The 16945-nt window shown below is 55.8% G+C and overlaps 3 protein-coding genes across 3 annotated transcripts; all 3 read left to right on the forward strand.

Annotated features, from left to right (window-relative positions):
- Positions 1-13: 13 nt before the first annotated feature.
- TRAPPC1 (trafficking protein particle complex subunit 1) lies at positions 14-1718 on the forward strand. The gene is made up of 5 exons (XM_026520914.4): positions 14-99; positions 209-307; positions 460-530; positions 881-1019; positions 1318-1718. Exons 2-5 carry the CDS (start codon positions 209-211, stop codon positions 1444-1446), a joined length of 438 nt encoding a protein of 145 aa, XP_026376699.1. The 5' UTR covers positions 14-99; the 3' UTR covers positions 1447-1718.
- A 76-nt stretch (positions 1719-1794) lies between these two features.
- On the forward strand, positions 1795-9608 carry KCNAB3 (potassium voltage-gated channel subfamily A regulatory beta subunit 3). Its single transcript, XM_026520885.4, has 15 exons — positions 1795-1888; positions 2575-3376; positions 4676-4719; positions 4808-4845; positions 5060-5139; positions 6395-6439; positions 6522-6566; positions 6766-6809; positions 7006-7092; positions 7367-7452; positions 7600-7720; positions 7805-7899; positions 7979-8102; positions 8282-8370; positions 8638-9608. Exons 2-15 carry the CDS (start codon positions 3135-3137, stop codon positions 8713-8715), a joined length of 1218 nt encoding a protein of 405 aa, XP_026376670.1. The 5' UTR covers positions 1795-1888; positions 2575-3134; the 3' UTR covers positions 8716-9608.
- Positions 9609-13736: 4128 nt separating this feature from the next.
- Positions 13737-15510, forward strand: RNF227 (ring finger protein 227). The gene is made up of 2 exons (XM_026520909.4): positions 13737-14282; positions 14701-15510. The coding sequence occupies exons 1-2, from the start codon at positions 13778-13780 to the stop codon at positions 14754-14756; spliced, it is 561 nt and encodes a 186-aa protein (XP_026376694.1). The 5' UTR covers positions 13737-13777; the 3' UTR covers positions 14757-15510.
- Positions 15511-16945: the final 1435 nt, after the last annotated feature.

Genomic DNA, 16945 nt, shown 5'->3' on the forward strand with positions numbered 1-16945 from the left:
GGGCGGAGTTACTGCGCGACCACTGCCGTTGGAGGAGCCGGTGGGGCGGGCTCTGCGGAAACCGGAAATATCTGGTGACGGGCACAAGGAGCAGTTCCGGTGAGTCCGGGGCAGGGCTCCCGCCCGGTTGGGGGAGTCAGGGACTGGGAACTGGAGCTCCCGGAGTGTGGGCGGTCTCGGAGCGAGGCTTACACTCTCTGCCTTGCAGATGACTGTTCACAACCTGTACCTGTTTGACCGGAATGGAGTGTGCCTTCATTACAGCGAGTGGCACCGCAAGAAGCAAGCGGGGATCCCCAAAGAGGAGGTGACGAGAGGGCCCCGCGCAATCCGGGTGACCTCGCTTCTCCAAACGCACATAGTCCCAGCCTAGCCCTTCCTCTCCAAAACCCGTCTGGTTCCCACCCCTGTCCCATCTCCTGCAACAGCCAAGAGCTAACTGTGTCCCTCTCCCTCCAGGAATACAAGCTGATGTACGGGATGCTCTTCTCTATCCGCTCCTTTGTCAGCAAGATGTCCCCGCTAGACATGTACGCTGAGTCAGAGGGGATGCTGAGGGAAGGAGGGCTAGCCTTGGGAACTTGGGGGGCGGGGGAGACTTTGTGGAGTGGAAGAGACATTGGCCCCCAAAGAGAGGGGAAGGAGACAGACAGAGGCTGAGTCTGGAGCGACAGTGCTGGAGCTAGCCTGAGCGGTGAAGGGGAAGATCTGAATGTAGAGAGGTTGGGTGCGGGGGCTAAATTGAGGAGTGAAGATGGGAGGTGTCTACTTAATCAGGCTCCTATGAACGATGTTTAGGGAGTCAACCTAGACAGGATCAGAAGTATCTCTATGGAAGAGCTTATGCTCCCATTCCTTAACGTCCTCCTCATCTCTGCAGGAAGGATGGCTTCCTGGCCTTCCAAACTAGCCGTTACAAACTCCATTACTACGAGACGCCCACTGGGATCAAGGTTGTCATGAATACTGACTTGGGCGTCGGACCCATCCGGGATGTGCTGCATCATATCTACAGTGCGGTCAGTGCCAGCCCCTGGGACCCTTCCTTCCCCTAAAGCTCCTCCATAGCCATGGCCACTTAGAGCCTCAAGACTCCTTGAGCTTCCCTGCCCTAATCTTAGTCTACCTTAGCTCTGTTGAAGTCAAGAGTTTTTTCAGGACGCTTTATGTCCTGAAACACCACCACTCTCTCCTCAGGGAGGCTTGCCTCCCAGCCCTTGATCCTTGTGCATTTGCACACCCCCGAGGTTACACTAGGTTTGGGGTTGAAAACAAGAAGTGTCCAAAGCCTGGCTCTAACACCCTTCCCCTCCATAGCTGTATGTGGAGCTGGTGGTGAAGAATCCCCTGTGCCCGCTGGGCCAAACTGTGCAAAGTGAGCTCTTCCGCTCCCGGCTGGACTCCTACGTCCGCTCTCTGCCTTTCTTCTCTGCCCGGGCTGGCTGAAGGAAGCACCCTACCTCACCCCTCAGGAGAATCCCTGTCTGCCTGGGGCCCTCCCTAACCTGTTTCATATGCAGGCCCCCACTGCATGCCCCTCTTATGCCCTCCAGTTCCCCAGCAGCCCTCCCAGGGCAAAAGCCTAAAACCCGCCCTGGTGTCCTCCCTGTCAGAGGAAGGAAGCCTCCAGGAATCCCTACGCCTCCAAATCAGGCTCTCTCCAGTTTTATCCCCTACCTGATGCTGCAAAAATACAGAATAAACTTTTTATCACCCTCTGCAGCCTAAGCGTGTCAGTTTGTCAGCTTGAGTGGTCCGTCGGGGTCCTGCCCCACACACGAAGGCATGAACCAGGGTGGCCACATCCCGTGAGCCTGTAAAGAGGTTTTGTCCATGGATTTCTCAACAATGACAGCTCTTACTCGACTCACAATGGGGTTACATCCAGGTAAACCCATCATGAGTTGAAAATACAAGTCGAAAATGCATTTAATGCACTTGATCTACCAAACGTCCTAGTTTCGCCTAGCCTACCTTAAATGTGCTCGGAATACTTACATTAGTCCACGGTTGGGCAAAATCATCTAACATGAAGCCTATTGTATAATATAGTATTGAATATGTCATATGATTTATTGAATACTGTACTGAGAGTAAAAAAAAAACAGTATGGTTGTAAGTGTATCGGTGGTTTACACTCAGGATGCAGGGGCTGACTGGGGGCTGAGACTCCCTGCCACTGCCCAGCATCAGGAGGTATCATATAGTATATTGCTAGCCCAGGAAAAGATCAAAATTCAAAGTACAGTTTCTATTGAAAGCCTATTGCTTTCACACCATCAAAAAAATTAAAAAAAAAAAATGTAAATCAAACCAGAAGCAGGGACTGCCTGCGTTGACATTTTCGGGGCTGGAGTTGGGTGGGCTATCCTGCGTTTTGTCCTGGCCGCCACTCACGAGCTGCTGATAGCACATCTCACCCTCCAATCCCAGTCGTGACAGTCAAAAGTGTCGCCAGACCTTGCCACATGACCCCTAGGGGACAAAATCGCCCCCCCTCAACTGAAAACCACGTTGCAGGAGGAAGGCCGACCTGCTGTGGGTCCCAGGAGGTAACGATAACCACCCTTCCAGGTTCTGCGCTCCCGGCTTGCCCAAGCACACAGAATACTCAAGCTGCGGAACCCTCGAAGGCGGAGCTTATGCAGATGAGCGGCGGGTTTGGCGGGGAGGCGGGCGGCTTTATGCAGATGAGGGGGCGGTGCCTGCATGTTGATAATCTGGGCCCGCTGCCGACGCTGCTGGGAGCCTAGCGGTCCCGCTGCGGTTTGGGCTGAGGTGGCATCTTTCTTCCACTACCACCCCTCGTCCCTAGGTCCCTGTCCTCCGAGGAACGCCCTCGACCTTTACCTTCACCCATTTCCCCCTCCTCCTCCCCGCTCCAGGGACCCCGTATCCGAACATCTGCACTCGTGCAGCCCCCCGCGTTTCGCCCCTCCCGCCGCCAACCCTGCGACCTCCAGCAGCCCGCCCCCGCGGGCCCGATCCTGCCTGGCGGCTCCCGCCGCAGCCTGCTCAGCCTTTCCGCTCTCAGGGCTCGCGCCACTACACCCCCCGCCGTCCGCGCCCGGGCTTCCCTGTTCCCAACTCCTCCCGCCCCCTCGGAGCCCCCTCCTCCGCCCTGGCCAGCTGGCATGCAGGTGTCTATCGCGTGTACCGAACAGAACCTTCGCAGCCGGAGCAGTGAGGACCGTCTGTGTGGACCCCGGCCGGGCCCCGGGGGCGGTAATGGAGGGCCTGTCGGCGGGGGGCATGGGAATCCTCCGGGGGGAGGAGGGTCGGGCTCCAAGGCCCGGGCCGCACTGGTCCCCCGACCCCCAGCGCCCCCTGGGGCCCTCCGAGAGAGCACCGGCCGAGGCACTGGCATGAAATACAGGTATGGGGGTGGCCGAGCAGCCCACCCCATCTGCTCCCCTTTCCTGACCCCTGAAGCTTCCTGGGATGCCGCCAGGACTCCCTCAATCTTCACTAAGAAGGTCCCAGCTCATTCCATCTCTTCTTCCCATCACCCGGGTACTCCCTTACTTGGTCCCTCTCTTTGTCTCTGTTGATACCCCTGACTAGGAGAAATCAACTTTACCAAGGTTGACTGATCCTGTCAGAGCCAGGCAATGCTTCTGAGCTTCCCTCCTTAACCCCAGGAGGGCCAGGGATGCACGGCTCTCCAGGCTGGGCCCCGTCTGGGATGGAGTGTCCTTGGGTCGGTGTCCTGGGAAGGGGGGGAGGGAGGAAACAGCTTCTCACTCTGGCCCACTCAGGATGCCTGACCCAGATACTGCCCTCACCTGCCCCAAGGGCCAGGTCTCCTGCAACCTTTTTTGGTGGGGAGGGGAGTGGAGCTCTTGGAAGCATGGACCAAATCTCTCAGCCCCATGCTGAGAGATAGACAGGGGCCTGGTGGAGAAGGTAGACTGAGTTGTCATAGACTTTCTCCGAGAACCGCTGGGCTCTCAGAACTTGCATAAGGGAGAAAGGGAGGGGCTCCTGCTTGAGAGTGAACAGAGGTCCCTGATCCGACCTGACTCTTGTCACTTGAGAAATTTGATCTCCTCTGTGTGTTGGCTCTGACTGAGAAGCTGAGCCAACTACCTGGGTGAGGAAGCCATGGGAGGAGGGGGCTCTCTGGGTCAGAGACAGACTCCACAAGCCCACAGGAGTGGAGGGAGCAGACAAAGAAAGAGGGAGAACTGGCCTTTCCTGTCACACTCCCCACCCAGGTGTCCTACCTGCCTTTGGGGGGCCCATCTGCTTACCCTGCCCAAGGAGCCCTGCCTGTCTGAGTGCCTAAACCTGACTTGGTTTACCCCCCTTCCACCGCAGCGTCTGCCCTTCAGTGTAGCACTCTTTATCTGCGGGTCTGTTTCCACAAACTCATCACCATCAGCCTGTCACATTCCTCCCAACCCCAGACTCCACACATCCCAGAGATGACTCAAACACAAAGACCCCACCAGGAGAAATACAAACCAGGCAGCAACAGAGGCTCTGGACGTTGTCTCCAGAGTCACTTACGCTCGGGCCGTAGCACTGCCCAACTTGGTAGGCCCACTGGGTCTAGTTCCTTTGGACTGAGCTGCCTGAGGGCTTCTGATTCTGGAAGGAGAGGAGCTGGGGGCTGATTATCTCTGTCTTTAATGGAGGTTCCACCCCTTCCTGCTGCTTCTGTATCCTGCAGGAACCTAGGAAAGTCTGGTCTTCGGGTCTCCTGTCTTGGCCTAGGTGAGTTGGAAAGCAGAGGGATTAAGGGAGGGGGCATTTGTGGCTTGCCCCCCCCCCAGTGGTCACGTGCCTGGCTTCTCTCTCGCAGGCACCTGGGTCACGTTTGGTTCTCAAATCTCGGATGAGGTATAAGTGATGGGCCCTAGAAGCTGGGTGAGGGGGTGTGAGGGAACCAGAGAAGAGGGGAGTGGACTTGGAGAGGGGTTTGGACCACAAGCACGGGGAATGGCGGGCCTGAGGCTGGAGGGTGGCGCCGGGGCCAGGTGCAGTGGGGCTGGGCTGCAGAGGGAGGTCACCGAGGGCAGGGGTTGGTCTTCAATTCTTTCTGTCACCTCCCTAGACAGCAGAAGACGTGCTGACAGTGGCCTATGAGCACGGCGTAAACCTGTTTGACACAGCTGAAGTGTATGCAGCTGGGAAGTAAGGACTGGGGTGAAAGAGCCAAGTTACATCTGGAAGGCTAAGAGAACATCGGGGCTTCTTATTTTCTCTCTAGAGAACCCTGGGAACTCTGTGAACGCTAAGTTCCAACCTTTCGGCTTCAACCTCGAAGCACTATGGGAATTGTAGTCCCAACATCAGTCCCTCTTCAGTGTAGAGCACAAAGGGCATTCTGGGCAGTTCAAATAAAATAAAACCAACAAACATATCCTGGGCATCAGTTATATGCTGCAATGTGAGGATTGCAAAGCTGGATTTTCACACATCACATACCTATGGCTTCATGCTGGGTCCTCCCAAACCTAGCCCAAGCCTAGGATGACCTTCCCCCCCTCCTTCTTCATCTGGCAAATTCTCCTGCTCATCTTCAAGGCTTGGCCCAATGTCAGCTCCTCCGAGAAGCGTTTGCCCAGCTCCCCAAATTGGCCACCACCGACCTCAGCTCCCAAAGCACTTTATAGTGCCCTCTGACCCACCATCTGTCAATTACTGGTTTACTAGCCATGTTCGCTGCTCAACTGGGGGGCTCCTCCTTCCACGGAACTTGTCTTGCTCTTGCCCATGTCACCTAGGTACCTACACAGAGCCCAGCCCAGAGCAGACACTGCTCATGGGATGACAACAGGCCCTCCCAACGCTCATGGTCAAAGTGGTTAAACAAACCAAAACACAGGGAGATATGAAACGTTAAGTAACAGGGAAACTTCGGTAACCGCCCGCCGTAACAACTTAAGACCTGTCACAGGTTAGCGTATAATTACGTGCCAAAGAATTGAGCCAGTAGGAGCTACGGAAGGAGACGGAGAAGGGCTGAGCACAGACTGAAGCGGAATCCAAGCTAAGCTTTGGAGGATTGGTGGGATTTCGCAGAGACTCCATGAAGGGGGAGGGCAACGCCAATGGTTGGAACCAGAGCAGACAATGGGGCGTCCTCCCCACTTCACTAGTCTGTCCTGTCCCCTCATATTCTATCCCTTCGACACCCAGAACAGAGCTTGGTACGTAGTTGATGTACAATTGATATTTGCTGAATGAATGAAAAGTATATGACCACACCCCAAGTTCTGGGAGCCCTTCTTATTTTGTCCAGGATGGAGCTGACAGCCTAATGGGCACCTGGTCCATGGTCCACTTTACTAGAGAGGAAATGGGTTGAAGGGAAGGGTGGGGGAGGAGGGGAAGGAACTGATCCACCTCGGAGGGGTCAGTGTTTCCCACATTGGCTTTCTTCTAGTGCTGAAAGAACCCTTGGCAACATCCTCAAGAGCAAAGGATGGAGGTGAGACCGTGCGTGGAGGGGTTGCTGGGGAATGGTCATCCAGAATCCCTTGTCTTGCTTCACACTTCTTCTCTTTTTCCAGGAGATCAAGCTATGTCATCACCACCAAGATTTTTTGGGGAGGACAGTAAGTGGCTACCACACTCTATTTGGGGAGAGCTACAGAGAACGTGTGAAGGTGCACGGGAGAGGTGTGGGTACAGCTGCCACCCGAGGTCTGCAGCCTGCCCGTGAGGACCTGTGCAATCCCAGGAACTCGTGATGCCAGGCCTGCCCTGCTCCCCTGTCTTTGTGACACCTCGTCTTTGACTTCCCTTTTCCTGCAGGGCAGAAACCGAGCGAGGCCTGAGCCGCAAACACATCATCGAAGGTGAGAGTTAGGGTCTGGGAACCCAAAGTGGCTAGGTACAGAAGCCAGAAGAGTTGGGAATATCCTCTGAACCTTTGAGTTGGAGGCTTTGAATAGGGGAGCTGGGAGTGAGGTGGCCACGGCAAGGGGGTAATGTCTGAATCCTGAGCAAAGGGAAGCTGAAGTACTTACCTTCGTCCCCCCATCCCTGCCCCAGGCTTGCAAGGATCCCTGGAACGCCTCCAGTTGGGATATGTGGACATCGTCTTCGCCAATCGCTCAGACCCCAATAGTCCCATGGAGGGTAAAAGCAGCACCCCCACCCTGGCCATCCTTCAAAACGGCACTTCCTCAAACTCCCAGCAGGAAGCCAGCCCCTGCTTAGGAGGCCTCCCAACCTCCACAGTAGAGGTTCAGACCCCAGGTCTTGGACAGGGGGGGAGATGAAGAGCAGATACCAAATTCTCTGATTACACAGAGACGCCTGGGGTCTTGGTGGGGCAGGCAGAGGTCCACAGATCTGGGGCCCTGGATGCCAGGGGTCTGACAGGGAGGTTCTGTCTCTCCTGTGTGCCTAGAGATTGTCCGAGCCATGACCTATGTCATCAACCAGGGCCTGGCCCTCTACTGGGGGACATCCCGGTGGGGAGCTGCGGAAATCATGGTGAGTGTGGTACCCCACTTCCCGCTGTCCCAGGACAGGTGCCCCCTTTTCACATGGCCACCCCCAAACCCACTCTCCTGGAGGAGCGGGAGTGGAAGAAAGTGGGAAGAGTGCTCTGACCCCGGTCTCTTCCCCGCCCCAACCCAGGAGGCCTACTCCGTGGCCAGACAGTTCAATCTGATTCCTCCAGTGTGTGAGCAAGCCGACCACCATCTGTTTCAGAGAGAGAAGGCGGAGATGCAGCTACCAGAGCTCTACCACAAGATCGGTTCGCAGCCCTCCATCCCTCCCTTTCCCTTGGCCCATCCGTCGCCTAGATCCCTATCCCCACATCCACTCCTCTTGCCCTTAGGTGTTGGCTCGGTCACCTGGTCCCCTCTGGCCTGTGGCCTCATCACTAGCAAGTATGATGGGCGAGCTCCAGATACCTGCAGGGCCACCATCAAGGTGAGATCTGGGGGCTCAGGATGGCAGGACTGAGCCATCTGGGCAGCTCCAGGCAGTGCTGATTCTCCTCGGCCTCCAGGGCTACCAGTGGCTCAAGGACAAAGTGCAGAGTGAGGGCGGCAAGAAGCAGCAACAAGCCAAAGTCATGGACCTTCTTCCCATCGCTCACCAGCTGGGCTGCACCGTGGCGCAGCTGGCTATCGGTGAGACACTGCCAGCCCTGGACCCCGCGGGGGTCCTCACCTCCTGCCCGGACTCCCCCAAACCCAAGACTGGTTTGTCCCTAGGGAGGACCCTCTTCCTCAGAGACACTTCTCAAGTGTGGGTGCTGAACTGTGGGTGTTCCCCCAACAGTTCTCTTTCTTCTCTCCTCCGGCCCCAGCGTGGTGTCTCCGCAGCGAGGGTGTGAGCTCGGTCTTGCTGGGGGTGTCAAGTGCAGAGCAGCTGATGGAACACCTGGGGGCCCTGCAGGTGAGCTGGGGACTCAGAGGCAAAGCCCATCTCTGTTCCCTTCCTCAGGAGTCAAGGCCTCACCGTCCAACCCAGAATGGGCTTGGGAGGTCAGCCACTACAAAGCCCTCTCACTTCGCAGAGGAGAGAGGTCCCGGGGAGATAAGGCGAGGCTCTTTTCCCGCCACCTGGCTCCGCTGCGCTGCTGCCCTGCCCCCCCCCCAACCCCATGCCCGTCTTAGGTGAGCCAGCATGTATTGTCCCCTCCACCCCTGCCTTCCCCTCCAGGTGCTGAGCCAGCTGACGCCGCAGACGGTGATGGAGATAGACGGGCTTCTGGGGAACAAACCGCAACCCAAGAAATAGTCCGTCGGGGGCGCAGGCACCCGCCGGGAACCACTTTCCCGCCACCGCCTCCCTCCTGCCCCGGATCCCTCCACGCCGCGGCCGCCGCCAGGGAGGCCCCGCCCCCTAACGAGTCCCGGCTTCGAGTAGCGATGCGCATGAACAAAGCCATATCCTCCCGCAGTGGGGCTCGAGAGGGAAAGTAGTGCGCAGCCCCCCCGCGATGCGCTCCTCCAGGCCTTCTTGCTAATCCCGGGCATGAACCACCGGGCCATCCCCTCTCTGCCCCTTGGTCTCGCTCCCTTCTCTTCTTCCCCTAATCGCCAAGGCCCAGGGGAAAACAATAACAGGGCAGATACAGGAAACATGCAAATTACCTCAAAAGTGGCCCTTGAGATGTCATCAAGGGGTAATAACCTAATAAGCGAGCTGTGATGTCATTTGGGACAAAGGAACTGGGGCTCTTCCGTTATTCGGTACAAAGGAAGCCGGGCTGGTCCTGGCAGAAGTAAACGATAGTCTTTGAGGACCCTGCCTCCCAGCAGAAAGGGGAGGGGCTCAAAACTAGCACCAGTTTCAATACTTGATTCTTGCGGAGAAGGGGGGGGGGGGGAGATGCTCTGACACAGCACTGACGCGGGTAAGGGGAAGTGTGCTGGTAAAGGGGTTGGGGCGGCTTTGGGGAAAAGTTGGGCTGTGCTTTGCAGGACATGGTGACAGCCTTTAGGTTACGGCGCAGACTGGGGGGATACAAATGTCTGGGGATAGACTTCGGAGCCTGGAGCAGGATTTCCTACCTAGCAGTGGAGGACTGCAGTCTTCCTCCTGGCAATAATCTTAAAGCAATAATACCGGCCCCTCTTCTGTAAGACTTTTCCCAGGGAACTGTAAATAAAATCTCAGCTTGATCCCCACTGCCGGTGTCCGAAATTGCGGGGTTGGGAGGGTAGGACCTCAGTCTCAGATACCTGGCCCTGGCCTAGCTCCCTGCCTTTAGAAAGCCCCAGGGCTTTCTCGCCACCGACTAAGGCATCGTGCTGCTAGTCACAGTCACTGGCCTCACCGAGGACCCAGGTCCCGGATACCCCAGTCCCTGGGTCCCCAATTTTCTTCCTTCCTTCAGTCACCACGTGTCTTAGAGCCCAGAGATCTGGCTTCATAATTTTGTTGCTCCTCCCTCCGACACCCTTGCCTTTGTTTTGTTTAAAGTTACATTAGCCACACTTCTTGTCCTGTGCTTCTCATTTCCCTTTTCCTGATACCCACACATACGCCCAGGAACTCTCTGGGTGGTTTTGTTGTGGCCGAGTGGGAGGGGCCAATCTGAGGTTGAACTATTTGGCGAAGAAGAGGTAAGATGCAAACTGGCCTATGGTTGAGATGACACGGAGGGAGGGAGGGAAAGGAGTTATCATAAAGGAAAAAGGGAAACCAGTTAAAGATCAGCCGTGAGGATGGCAGAAAAGCAGACTGAAACGCGATCATGTCAGACACGACCCCTAATCTTCCTCCAAAGGACTCTGAGTTCCCTGGGACACAAAGTGGGTGGAAAGTTACAAGCTTTAAAGATCACAACACAGGGGAGGATGGGCTCTGTCTTCCTTAAAATACAACCTCCCCATCTCCCTTCTACCCATCCTCACCCTTCCTTGATCCTGAAGCTGAGAGAGCAGCTTAAAACCAATTTCCAAAAAGAGAAAAGTCAGCAGCCTGCCATTCACTGGCTAGCAGCCAACCGGATCAACTAATGAATACTTCCATCCACTCCTCACATCTCCCACTCATTTGGAAGGCTGCGGAGGAAACAAGAAGGTAAAATGTATGACTAAACTATGATTAGTTATTCTGTAACAAACATACAAGAATTCATAAATTCAAAATAGTATTCTCTTTAAATGGTTACTTTGGAGGACTCCTCCTTTATTTTAATAGAAACGTCTCCCCCCCTTGTTCAAAACATTAAAAAAATAAGTCCTCTTACGCGTTACCTTCAGAGGCTGTTTGCAAAGCCCTCGTAAGAAACCTTCCCTCATCGTCACACCTCATTTACCATATTTATCACCCACCTCATTCATTAACTTAACAAGTATATTTATTGATTGAGTCCCACTCTGGTATGGGGATACAGTGGTGAACAAAACCGGTCTCACAACAACCTTTGTGGAGTTTACACATGGGAGAGACAAATCTGCAAACACAGGTTGCAGTTGTCCAAAGTCCAGAGGCAAGCGCGGGCTGCTACCAGAGTCTATAGGGGGCATCTGGCAAGGTGAGGCTACACTCAGCGGTGAAGCATCAGCGGTGTTAATAAGGTGAAGGCAAGAGGGCTCCGGGCAGCGTGCAGAAGGGAACATGCACGCAGAAGGTCTCCAAAGCCAGAGGGTGCAAGGAGAGCATGGAAGCAGAATGGGAGACATGGGTAGTTCAGAACATACAAGACCTAATCGGGCACCTTGGAATATTATTTTTATCCTAAGGGCAATAGGAAACCATCCATATCGGTTATTCAGTGATATATATAAATCACCCCCCCCCCAATTTAGTGGCTCGAAACAACTTTTTAAAACGTTATCCCCCTGCCCCCATTATTCTGTGGTTTGCCTGGTTCCTCTGCTCTTCTCACCTGGGCTCACTCGTGTGGCTGGATTGAGCTGGCAGGTCAGCTGAGCCGGGACATCAGCTGGCCTCACGGCTACATCGGGCCATTGGCTGGGACTCCTCAGTTCTCCATGTAGCCTCATCTGCTAGTAAATTCCCTTACATAATAGACTCAGGGCAGGGATCCCAAGGGATGAAGGCAGAAGCTGCAAGGCCTCTGGCGGGCCGTGCCCCAGAACTCACACAACATCACTTCTGCCACTTTCTGTTAGTCACAGGAAGTCACGAGGTGAGCCCAGATTCCAGGGAAAGGGAAACGGACCCCAATTTTTGACGGGAGAAGCAGCAAAGTTGCATGGCATAGGAATTCGGGGCTACTATGCTAAAGGAATGGCAATGGGTGGTAGGACCCCATTGTGGCAGGACCGGGTTGGGCTTGAGATCTGGAAAGATCAGTGGTGATCTGGTGAAGAGGCTTCTACCAGGGTCCAAGCAAGAGATGATGGCAGCCTGGACTGGCATGGCATACTGTAGGTGGAGAAAAGTCGGTGGATCAGGGAGATATTTAGGAGGCAAAATGAACAGGGCTTGCTGAGAAGTTGGTAAAGGAAGGTGACATTTGGGGGGGGGGTGCATCAAGGATGACACTTTGGTTTCTGGAGCTGGGTAAAGAAAGAGGTGGGAGACACTGCAGATGTGGACTTGGGACAGGGAGATCATCACTTTGGGTTCCTGAAGACAAACAAGAAAGGAAGGTCTGGAGCTTAGAGAGACTTTGGCTGTCAAACACTTTGGGAGCATTCATATAATCACATCTACCCTAAAAGTTTAAGATGTAATCATCAACCAAAGATATTAAAAGATGTGAGAATGGGGTGCCTGGGTGGCTCAGTTGGTTAAGGGTCTGCCTTCAGCTCGGGTCATGGTCTCATGGTTTTGTGGCCTCAGGGTCTCAGGATTGTGGGATTGAGCCCCAAGTCGGGCTCCCTGCTCAGCAGGGAGTCTGCTTCTCCCTCTCCCTCTGCCCCTCCCCCTGTTCATTCTCTCTCTCTCTCTCAAATAAATAAAAGATCTTAAAATAAGTAAATAAAAGAAGATGTGAGGAGACCTCTGAGCAACATTCCAAAGAGAAATTGCCAAAAAGTTTTGAATTATGACAGCATCTTTGGCATAAGTAGATAGCTTCCCCCATGTGACCGTGAAGACAACACAACTCGGAAGTTCTGAACTATTTGTTTTCAAATAATGGTATACCTCCTTGCAAAAGATTATCCATTAGGGTTGTAGCAATCTAGTTAAATAAACAAAACCAGCTCTACATTGCCTGTTAAAGCCAGCAAATGCCATGTGCATAGAGAAGCCCACCTTGTATTGACCCAAAGAGACAAATGTTGGGTACTGAGGAGCGAACATAATATAGGCTGGGGGCACAGGATAAAAGCATCTAACACACCCTGTTTTCTGTGGGCCAGGCCCTGTTGTAAGCACCTTACATATAGAAGCTCATTTAGTCCTATTATTACCCACATTGTATGGATGAGGAAACCAACCAGCCCAGAGGAATTAGGTAACTTGCTCGGGGTGTCACAACTCCTGAGAGCTGGAGGCTAGGATCTGACCTCAAGCCAGCTGGCCATAGAGTCTGCCCTATTACCGTCTACAACAGAACCTGGGCTACAGGAGAGGAGGGTGAGGAGGCAGCTGGAGGTGGGTGTGGTACCACGAGGGAATGTGGGCTGTGTGTTATGTCCTGTTTACCTGTGGGGCAAGTCAGACCCCTGAGTCAGAGCTCAAGTTGGGCTGCTTTGCTGAAACCGTCATGGTGTGTGGGTGTCCAGGCCTGACTACTCCGGAAGGAAAGGATTCCCAGCATTCCTGGGAGGAAGGCCATCCATGGTCCCAGCATCTAGATGCCTCCATAGGCTGAGATGTCAGCTGAGAGGTGAGCAGTTTGAGAATGAGTTTGGGAAGCTGGCCTTACGAGAACCCAGGGAAGGCGTGTATAATAAAGCGAGTTGAGGGCTGCATCCGTGCCAATTTCCAGCAGCCCACTAAAGATTGGGCAGAATGGGCGGTGCCATCGGCTTAGGCGGTCTGTCTGGGTGGGCCTGTGAACAGAGAGTGCACAACTAAACCCACAGGCCGGGCGGGCGGCGGAGACCCGAGGGCTGGGGGGCTGCAGGGGCCTGGAGATTTGCACACAGACTCAAGGAGCGCCAGCTCGGTGTTGGGGGATGAAGGAAGGCGCGGAGCGCGCGAGGGGCGGCGAGCCTCCCACCAGCCCGCTGGGCAGTCGCTGGCATCCCTGGCTTCGCGCCTCCACCGCCCCCACGCGTGCCGCGGCGGGGAGCGGCCTGACGGCAGCGTGACGCCTCGAGGGGCGGGCTCTCGCTATTAAAAGGGGTCAGAAGCCGCGGGGCCCGCCCCAGGAGCCGACCCAGCCACGAGGAGGGCCGGCTCGTCCGCCGAGTTCGCAGCGGACACCATGCAGCTCCTAGTGAGGGTGCCGTCTGTTCCGGAGCGGGGCGAGCTGGACTGCAGCATCTGCTACCGGCCCTTCAACCTCGCGGGCCGCGCGCCCCGCCGCCTGCCCGGGACGGCGCGCGCCCGCTGCGGCCACACGCTCTGCACCGCGTGCCTGAGCGAGCTGGCGGCGCGCGGCGACGGCGGCGGGGCGGCCGCGCGCGTGGTGCGCCTGCGCCGCGTCGTCACGTGCCCCTTCTGCCGCGCGCCCACGCCGCTGCCGCGCGGCGGGGTCATGGAGGTCTCGGTGGACCCGGACTTGTGGTCGCGGTTGCAGGAGAGGGCGCGAGCCGAGCGCAAGCCGGATGAGGCGGGCGGCCCGGTCCCGGGAGGCGGCGACGCCGACGATGAAGAGGAGAGAGAGGAGGGGGCGGGACCCAGGAGCGCGGGCTGGCGCGCGCTCCGGCGGCTGTGGGAGCGGGTGCTAGCGCCGGCGCGCCGCTGGCGGCGGCCGCTGCCTAGCAACGGTGAGGGGCCGGCGGAGGAGGCGGCGGGGTAGCTGGCGAGGTGGGGGGGTGCCCGGGATCGCCGGGGGACGGTGGGAGGGGGTGCTCGGGATCGCCGCGGGAGGCTGTGGGGACCGGGAGGCGAGGTGGGACCGTGGGGGAGGCTCTGGGGGCCGGTGTGGGGGCGCTCGGGGAGGTGGCGGGGTGGGGGGCGCCCGGGATCGCCGGGGGAAGCTCCGGGCGCCGGGGAGTTGGCGGCGTGTGGGGGGGGGGGGGCGCCCGGGATCGCCGCGGAGGGCTGCGCGGGCCGGAGGGCGAGGTGGGGCCGTCGGGGGATGCGGCGGGGGGACTGCGGGGTCTGGGGTTGGGGTATGGGCGCCCGGGATCGCCGGCCCGGCCGCATCGTTCCGCTGACACTGACCCTCCCTGTTTCCCGCAGTGCTGTACTGTCCGGAGATGAAGGACCTGGCTCGCATGAGCCGCTGCACGCTGTGACCGCGGAGCCCGAAAGACGCGGCGGAAGGAAGGTGGGCGCTGCATTCTCGGGTCGCGCTGGAGTGCAGGGGTGAGGCCAAGGCCACCCCGCGCCTGTCCCGGGATTGGCGCTGCTGCGGGAGTTGAGCCTAAGGCAGGAGGGGCCGCCCTAGCGAATGGTCCCCGCACCCGCTGAGCCAGCCTCGCGTCCCCAGGGGGAGAGGCCCCGGGATGGTGGAGACGGGTCCGCATTCCCGTGGGAAGGACAGTGTGTGTGTCCTTAGCTGTGACTTTGGCTTTTGTCCAGGGCAGCTCTGGCCAGCGGGAACAATAGGGCCCATTCTAGCAATTCTGTGTCAGTGGTTTGAAAAATTTTAAAAGAACGGAAGGGAAGAGGCCGATTTTTGTGTCCTGTTACCGTCACTTCTTCAGCACGTTAGAGAGTTGAGAAAAATAAGTGTTTTTCTTTTTTTCCAGTGCTGGTATGCCTGTCTCCCCAGACGGGTAATGTGTTCCTAAAATGATTGAGATGCCTCTGTGCCTCGCTTCATTTCACAATCTCCCTTCAACCTGTGAGGGCAGGTATCACAGGGTCCAAAAGGCATTCATCTGAGGCACCTAATTAGGGCCAGTCAGGGATAGGAAAGCCATTTGGCACAGGCACCACATTTTAATCTTTTGATATTATCTACCCTCTTCACAATCACAAGGAGAGCATGGTCACTACTGAAGAAAGATGCATATCCTACAGTTAATTTTTTTTTTTTTTTTTGGTAGAGAGAGCACTCAGGGCGGGAGGGACAGGAGAGGGAGAAAGAGGAGCTCAGGCAGGCTCTCTGCTGAGCACGGAGCCTGACCTGGGGCTCAATCTCAGCCCCCTGACATCCTGAGCACAGCTGAAACCGAGTCAGAAGCTTAATCCACTCAGGCGCCCCTTATCATACAGTTTTAAACTCGTGCCCCGTAGCTGGACATCTTCTCTCGTGTGCCATGGATTCTGTTTCAAAGTCCTGTAAGTACCTTAGGCCGGTATAGTTGTAGTCCGGCAGCGTCAGCAGCATCACTGGAACTACAAAATCTCAGGATTCCACCTCCGACTCGGGTTTCAACAAGAACCCGAGGGGATCTGTATGCTCGTAAGCACTGAAACAGCACTGACTCAGGTCCTGGACTTGCTAGGATGTCACCTTCTGCGGGTGGGATGTTTAAAACAGTTGGGATAAAGGATGTAAATTTTATTGGAGGTCGTAAAGGGACGTTCTGTTGCTGAAGAAATCTTTGTGTGTGTAGTTTATTTATTATGTGACATTTTCCAGAGTTAAAATGTGAATTTATGGAGTATAAACCTCAATTTTTACAACCATATCTTGGCATTTTCCTGTGCTTGTCTCAGCTTCAATGTTCCCTCCTGGGGGAGGCCTTTCTCAGTATTCCACCGAGCGTAGCCCCCTCCCTCACAGGTGCCGTTCCAGAATGCCTTCGTTTGTTTTCTGGGAGGATGTGTTTTGTGGGTGTCAGCGCGGTGAGAGCCGTGACTGCCTTGTGACTTGTATCTCCCGGCTGAACAGTAGTGTTTGGTGTGTACTATGTACTCAATAAACGTCTGTTGGATCTCGCTCTCCGGTTTGGGTGTGATAGCCTCGACAACTAAGCGTCTGGTCCCCACCGCTGAGAAGCTCTGGTGGGGAACACCTGTCAAGGAAGTATCTAGCAGTACAGATATGAGCCCCTACCGCAACTCTTCAAAAAAAAAAAAAAAAAAAAGGTGCTCTGCTGCGTCCTGGGGACTGCACGTGCGGAGCTGTACTGACCTCTGCTGACTCTTGGGGGAACTAGGCAACTGGAAAGTGGAAAAGATCCCAAAGGGATGAACAGGAGGCTGTTGAGAATCTTGCCAGGCACCCTCCCACCTCACCTCTGTCCAGTAAGCCCTGCCATGTCTCGGATCTCAACCTGAGGACCGTGTGGGCGTCCCGAGGCTCAGCCTCCACCTCCACATTGGGTTCTTCACGTGCGGGGTGGGGCTGGAGAAAGAGCCTCGGAGTCTTAGTTGATCCAAGAGAAAAAAAAAAAAAAAGAAATAGGAAGTCACGAGATTAAAAAAAGAGAGGAAGCTGGATGACGTGGAATGTCAGAAAGCAATCCCCTCTCTTTCCTTATCCCTCCCCTCCACCAGAGAACCCCCGCACTCAAAAACAACAGAGCACACA

The sequence above is a fragment of the Ursus arctos genome, unplaced genomic scaffold (assembly GCF_023065955.2).
Source record: "Ursus arctos isolate Adak ecotype North America unplaced genomic scaffold, UrsArc2.0 scaffold_14, whole genome shotgun sequence".
Lineage (NCBI taxonomy): Eukaryota > Metazoa > Chordata > Mammalia > Carnivora > Ursidae > Ursus > Ursus arctos.